Source organism: Rhopalosiphum padi, chromosome 3 (genome assembly GCF_020882245.1).
Source record: "Rhopalosiphum padi isolate XX-2018 chromosome 3, ASM2088224v1, whole genome shotgun sequence".
NCBI lineage: Eukaryota > Metazoa > Arthropoda > Insecta > Hemiptera > Aphididae > Rhopalosiphum > Rhopalosiphum padi.
Window position 1 is genome coordinate 55,855,529 of NC_083599.1, and position 7,648 is coordinate 55,863,176.

The window sequence follows — 7,648 nt, forward strand, 5'->3', positions numbered from 1 at the left end:
TAAATAATATTAAGTAAATTCCTGACTTTAGTAAGATAGGCTTATGAGTCATAATATAGTCATGTCTCAATATAAATGTTTATTATTTATATTTACGAAATATATAAATATTTATTTTTACTAATATCCAATAATGTATTGATTGTATTGATATTTGATAGTTGAGGCATATCTAAACGTGCAATGTTAATATCTGTACATACAATTTATTAAAATCTATGATCTAATAATAATAAACTATTTTTCCTTCGGTGAATTACATATTTTATAAAATCATTTAAAATATGTTTTTTATAATTACATTAATATTTTATAATACAATAATAATTATTAATAATTAGTATCATGTACGAGTACAATTGATGAAATGCATTAAAATAGTTTTAAAATAGAAATAACTACTTAACTGTGGACTATTATTTTATATTTACTGTAATTTCTAATTTGATTCTGCCCATCTGTTTAACATGATTGCCGGTAAAAAATATAAGTATATAATACGAAAAAATTTAAACAAGTCCATAAAATATTTAAGGTTCTAATTTAATCATATTAATTATATCGGCATTAGTAAACGACCTTAGGTGAAACTTATTATACATTCAAGTAAGATATGATCTAACATATAATGGCCACCAACCATGAACATGATCACAACATATTTTATGAAAAAATGAATTAGTATATTAATAGTTTTAATTATAAATAAATTATTATATGAAAAATAATTAAACTATAATACATCATGGCGTTGTTACTTATTGAGTGTCTAATACATTTATTTATAAAATAAATTATAAATAAGTGGAAGCGATTGGATAGGTACCGTATGGGTAGGTGCATAGATACTGATAAATAATAATTGCAAATACAATTTTATTAAAATTTAAAAAATCCAACTGTGATTAAATTATTCAAATTTGAAGTCAGATCTAATATAAGATAAGTTAATATACACATCTACAAAGATAGTACATAACCTATGATCATAATATAGTCCTTATATTATGAGTTATAATATTATACGTTTTAATGGTATACGCGTATTTTAATGTAAAATAATATCACAGTGTCTTCGTTGTGACGTTGTGTCATCTGTTTACAAAACTACAGTATAATCGGTATAATATACACAACATATTATTTACGAAGTTGTCGAAACACATATAGGATAATATTACATTCAAACATAAAGGTAAATTAGATATAAAAAAATTTATGAAAAATTAATTTTTAAACGTATGTAAAACCATGCGAATGTATAATCAGATACAAGAAAACAATAATTGCGAAATGAAAACCTAAACCAAAAATATATTTTATTAAAATATTATTTATCTACATACATTCTATGGACGTGTATAAAATGAAAACGGTGAAGTTTTAACTGCCTTATGTCGACCATCGTGATGTATATCGGATAAGTACAATAAGGAATATGTAGTTTGACCTACATACTTATTTCATTTTCCATGAATGGGAAACAAGTACTGAATTTTTCAAAATAAACTACCATAAAACGTTACAAAGCAGTTGACAGTACAGGTTCAATAAATTGTAGCATTTTTTTTAGCACAATATTATTTATTACCCATTATATATCGAAGCAAAAAAAAGGTAATAAGATAAATGTTATTGTTTAGGCGCTATATGGCGTGTTCCGGTGTGCCAGCATGTTAAGTCTAAACAAATCGCGAGTGAAAAAAAAAACAATATTATTATCTATAATCGATTCTAAAAATTTAAATGATTGTCTAACTGTAATACTCCATTGAATAATGACACTATACGACTCATAGCTACTGTCATTATTTATTATCCACATTTTTTATGATATAAAAAATAAAACACAAATGAGAATAGTTGTTGTGGCTAGTAATATTGCGTGCATGCGATGATGTTATTTGTTACCAAATACTTCTAGAAACGTCTTTATTGATATTTGAATTGATTTATTTTTTATTCTCTACTTCGTGATAATAATGATTTTTTGATTACTAATTACAAACCAGCTGTGATTAAATACGATAGTTGACAGAAACATATTATTGTATTTAATTCAGTGTTGTATTAGTGTCTACTATCTACCTGTTTATCCTTTTACCCATGGAATATTATAGGATTATAACATTACTGCAGGTATTACTAATAGATAAGTAATGACTAATTTACTATTTACTTGCCTATATATTATATTGTGTATATTAGTACATATTATATGCATTTTGTTACGTACAGAGATACTAAAACTTAAATATTCATTCAACTACTCAAGTTTAGTTTTACTTGTATACTTATAATAGTATTAAATTAATATATTCTGATTTAATAACAAACCATTTTGAATGTTATATTATAATTTATAGTTCATTCAAATATTTTTCGACGATCACAATTAAATGTCAATGTCAAATGAATTATATACAATTATATTAATACATTTTTAACCGCAGTATAAACTTGGAAAGTGCATATTACAACTAAAAAAAAAAGTAGATTCATAATATAAGCTTGTTTATCATAGGTATTTTATAAAAGATTTATACATTTTACTCGGCGGCAAATTATGTATAGGCAATAGAAAGTTGAAAATGCCACAATAATTCTGCATAATCTGAAACTTATCAACTGGCTAGCTTTAACCCAGTTAAATATAATAGCTATATTTGAAGCAATACCGTATGCTTTAATATCGGCTATATCTCAATAGTATATTGTAGACGTATTCACGGTAATCAGTGGCTAAACAACGTTCACCTTCAAAACAAAACATCATAAATTCATAACTACACCGGAGATAACATAATATGTTACGCGCGCAGTTTACGTACCTATTCAATATCGTTTCACGACGGCGACGACAATCGTGTTTTCCTATTCGCATACTTATTACTGTGTTTCGGCGCAAATAGTAGTATAATATAAACTATCAAGGACGTATATATCTATATTATAATATAATACTGGGCGATTCTTTTATAAGTATTTACGCATTATAAGTATTAAAAAGTATTGACGTCTTTAAAAATATTTTTTTTATTCCGACCATCTGAACTCTAAATACTTATGTAAGTTATAACTAATTAACTAATGGTTAGAAATTTGATTTTTATACATTGAAATAGGTACTTCGAAAAGTATTCCGTTTCAGAATCAGAAACTATAAAAGTATAAACTATGTAATTCAAAAATGTTTTTTGTTATAAACAAAGTAATTCGAAAAGAGTTCATACTTTACAAGTATGGGATAAAGAACGTTTACTGTTAAAAGAATCGGCTATTAGTGTCGTAACGTTTGATATCCGAAACTAGTGTTTTATTATCTATGCATAATATTTAAAATATATATTTTTCTATATCTATAGTGTCGACGTTTGGTAGGTACGATAAATACTGTGACGAGAGGTAAGTAATAATAAACGGAGAAAGTATTACCTTGGAGTGACAACGTCACCTTGACAGTCGAAAATAATTACAGATAATAAATTTATAAATTACGGTATAATAACATAATATAGGTAGACGGTACCTTATTCAAACTATTGCACTCCTGCACTGACGCATACATGCAGTAGGTATTATAATATTATATTATGTAGTAGGAACCCACTTCCGCCGTTCGGTTCCTAAGTAGTACTAATGCGTTTTCGACGTCCGTGTCATGTTCGTTTCGATTTAGTCGTATATTTAACCGCGTGACCGAGTCGGATGAGAAAAAAAACAAATCAACCCGATGACAATACCGCATTTACAACGCACGTCATCTTACTCGTCCTATACACGCACTACACTGCACAGGGTTATAATAGGCCGATGCTGCGCAATTTATACAAAATATCGTGTAGGAGCTTTGTGCGAGTTTCTAAAAAGTGAAAACAATCGTATGGCGACTTATCCATATACATAGTATATGTACGTATTTATACATCGAAATCAGTTCCATTTTCGGAAACAGCGAGCAGAAAGTGCGAGACTGCGGCATTCGATTGCAGCAACGACGCCGTTCCTTGGCGGACACCACCTGCTCCTATTTTACATCACTTCGACTACGTATACACGTCCTAACGAATATCCGCGCGCACAACAACAATAATAATAATATAACAAGCGATGGGTTTTCGATAACAATAATCTAAGCGGACGTTAAAAAAAAAAACAAGACGGACATCTGTAAATTCAGTCGTCGCCGTATAGTCGCAATTCCAGTATAATAAACGTATATAATATAATATTATTATATTAGACTGGCACCGACCCGGTCCGAAAAAGGTTCCGAGGAGCAGAAATACAATAATAAAAACAGACTGTAGATTTTTTTTCTAAAGAAATCGATTCGATTACGTGCGCCGCGGGCACACACAGGTATATGATTGTACCGTATAATATAATAATAATGTACGGGCACGTTCCGCGGTACCTATTATGTTGTACGCACAATGATATCGCGTTTTATATTATTGGTACGGGTTGGGCAGGGAGGTAGGGAAAAAAATAAAAATACAAAATGTGCACTGGCGAAGGGGATGAACCGGGTCCAGGGAGGAGGGGGTGTTCAAAAAACCGAGCGAGGCTCGTCGCAGCCCGCGCGCGTTTCCTGGAAAGCGTGGCGATGAAATATTATTACCACGAGACAGCGGCGGCGGTCGCGCCGGCCCGTCGTCGCCGCGGTGCCAACCACACACGAATCCCACGCGCGGACGACACCTACCCGCGGGTACACGCACGTCGTATATCCTGTCGCGCGTATTAAACCGATATATTAATATTACTATTATTATTATTATTATTATTATTAAACCGTAGCTAGTTACTGCAGTAGGTAAGTGTAACGGCGACGGTCTGCGACACCACGATTTATGTAACACCGGTTTTGCCTACACCATCCGGTCGCGGTCGTCGTCCGCGCGCCGCCGACGGAAATTTCACACCGATTACAATATAATAATAATAATAAGACTTTATGCTTTTTATACGATCGCATAAATCGTGATAATCCGGCCGTTCTACATAGTATTATACAATATCGGTTTCTTTTATTTTTCCACAATTCGCAAAGGTACCTTTGGCGCGTGGGTGTGAGTGGGTTAAATGTGGTGGGTTGAGGGATTCGAACTTTTATACTTCACGTCGATCGAAATTGGTTTGTCGTCAGCGCGACCGTGCCCGACCTCCGCCCGCGATTATGAGCAAACGGTACATAATACACTCGGTTCAACTCACCTGTGATCATGGCGTTCCGATTTCGCGCCGAGTACATGGTAACAGCGGCGACAGTAGATCCGGTGGGTCACGTCGTCACGTCTTCGGACTTTTCCATGGCTTTTCGACGACAGATGGTCCGGTGGCGGTGGAATTACGCGCACTCGGTGGCCCTTCGGACGGCGTAGTTATAACCTCTCGATCAAAGCCTTCACGAAATACGGTGGAAACCGAAAAAAATCGGAAAATCCAGAGCACCCGTAACGAAGGGTGGTCGAGGGAAAAACGCTTTTTTTTTATAAGACGCGAGGAGCAGCGCGACGACAAACGAAACAGGTACCGACCGCGGTGGACCGGCGAACGGTTGTGGCGGCAGAGAAACCGCTTTGCCGGACCGATTCCGCCGCGACCGTTCGTCTTTGGCGGCCGTGCCGCGAATCGTGGTGGGGAACGTCGGCGGAGGCGTGCGGTGCAACAACATTGCCGCCGATGACGTCTCGAGACCTCTTCTCCGTTCTAAATCACGAACACGAGAACACCGCGGGGTTTTTTTCTCCCAAAATGAGCCAAGCCGTACCTGTTGTAAAAGTGTCTAAAAAAATAAATAAATAATATTATTATTATGATTGAAATGTTAATTTATTTATAAATTTATAGCTGTTGAAAAAATACTCACCACCTCGTAAAATCACACATACACACTGATTCTCTCACACACATATTATTATGTATACGTTTATGCTAATAATTGTAATGTTTGTTTTTGGTATGTTTTAAAAATAAATCATTTTAATTTTATATAGTTTTTTTTACTATTAAAAAACATGTGAACAATATTTTTATAATTATTTTATAAAAATAATTTTATATACAAAAACACGATAAATGATAATAATAACCAATTTATTAGTATATATACCATATACGTGATACTACCACGAGATGACAAGTTAAAAAATGATATGACTTTAACCTGTACTATCTATTAAATACACAATAATTTGAATTCGAATTTTAGTTGGGTTAAATATTTTTTTTACGCTTAAATACAATATTTTTTCTTTTATCTAAATTCTAATATATTTTGGTTAATTTGGTATTGATAAAATGACAACAAATTTGCCGATAGCAGACAGCTGCATACAATAACACTATCCGCTACACCACCAAACAAAATCATTTGTATAACAATTTAACTTCACCGATCTATTAAAAAAAAACTTAATCTTTCATAATTTATTGTGTAACACTAAAACACACACTTTTTAATTCGTTTAATTTTTACTGTTGAAATAAATTATTCATTGATTTATAAGCATATATTTTATACAACGGATATGTATTATATTTGTAATTCATAAATACTTACAAACGGAAGAATGCTTTATTATATAATTATATGATGTCCCGCGGCGTACCTGTGTAGTATATTACAATATTATGATTATTACTATAATAAAGGAATGTACACATGCACACAATAACGTAGCACACCACTGTCATCTTTTGTTTTCATGTTTAGCAAACACCGCACTGGATCGTTAATCGTTGTTAATGGTGTCTTATATGGTTTCTCGGAAAAACTTCACATCCGCCGCCACGCTTCACTCCCATACAGGAGACGGTGGAATATGATGAGGCAATAATACTCTATGATCGCTGAAAACGATATAAAACTCTTTCGAAGACCATTAACACCTCCTATGTATGCATCATTGTATATAGCGCGTGTAGCGCGTGTTATTGTCGAGTAACCGAATGACTCGAATCAGTTTAACTTTTAAACAAATAAGACTCGAAACAGTGAACTCAAACCTATGCACGACCTGCACTAGTTGCCAATTGGTAAAATAATTTATAATCACTTCGATTTAGAACTCGTGACCAAGAGGCGTCCGTCCGTGTGGAGGATGGAGCGTATCGCCATCAGGCTATGCCTATATAACAATTAATTAAAAATAACAATAAACAAAACGACTTGTGTGTCTGTTTTTACTTTTACTGGACAGATTGTGTTGTCTCCTCTTCCGAATTCCAACCTACGTGTGCGTACTTTATACTCGTACGAACTTATATGTGCTACTTGCTCATATGTAGAATTGTGTATAACCCGCAATAAAACCATGTACCAAGTAAATAATATAATCCCATTTCTAAGATTTTAGACGTTCAAATTCTAATGATAGGTTTATTTAAATGACAGTTTAATTATACTTGTAATCAGGGACCGATTATTGAAATATTACAATATTTTACTGAAAAAAATAATATTTAATAGATTTTTTGTACTCGATTATATTCTAAAAAAGTGACACGTATTATATGAGGATAAAGTATACACACAAAGAGCTTTAAATATTTTTTTAATTCAACTCACTGGGAACTTCTCTGTGAACCACCACCGTCGCCAATGGACAGTATATTATTTATATTTTTGCATCGATCACCT

General features: G+C 32.8%; 1 protein-coding gene across 2 annotated transcripts in view; it reads right to left on the reverse strand.

Moving 5' to 3' along the window:
- The window catches only part of LOC132924493 (KN motif and ankyrin repeat domain-containing protein 2), a 46,750-nt gene extending 41,161 nt beyond the window's left edge, over positions 1-5,589 (reverse strand). The window contains exon 1 of one of the 2 annotated variants that reach the window (XM_060988847.1): positions 5,221-5,589. In XM_060988847.1, coding sequence (XP_060844830.1) covers positions 5,221-5,257 — 37 coding nt within the window. In that variant the 5' untranslated portion in view covers positions 5,258-5,589. Of the gene's footprint in view, positions 1-3,529; positions 3,775-5,220 lie in introns of those variants that run through there. The other variant, XM_060988848.1, reaches the window with a different exon arrangement.
- Between the last annotated feature and the right edge of the window lie 2,059 nt (positions 5,590-7,648).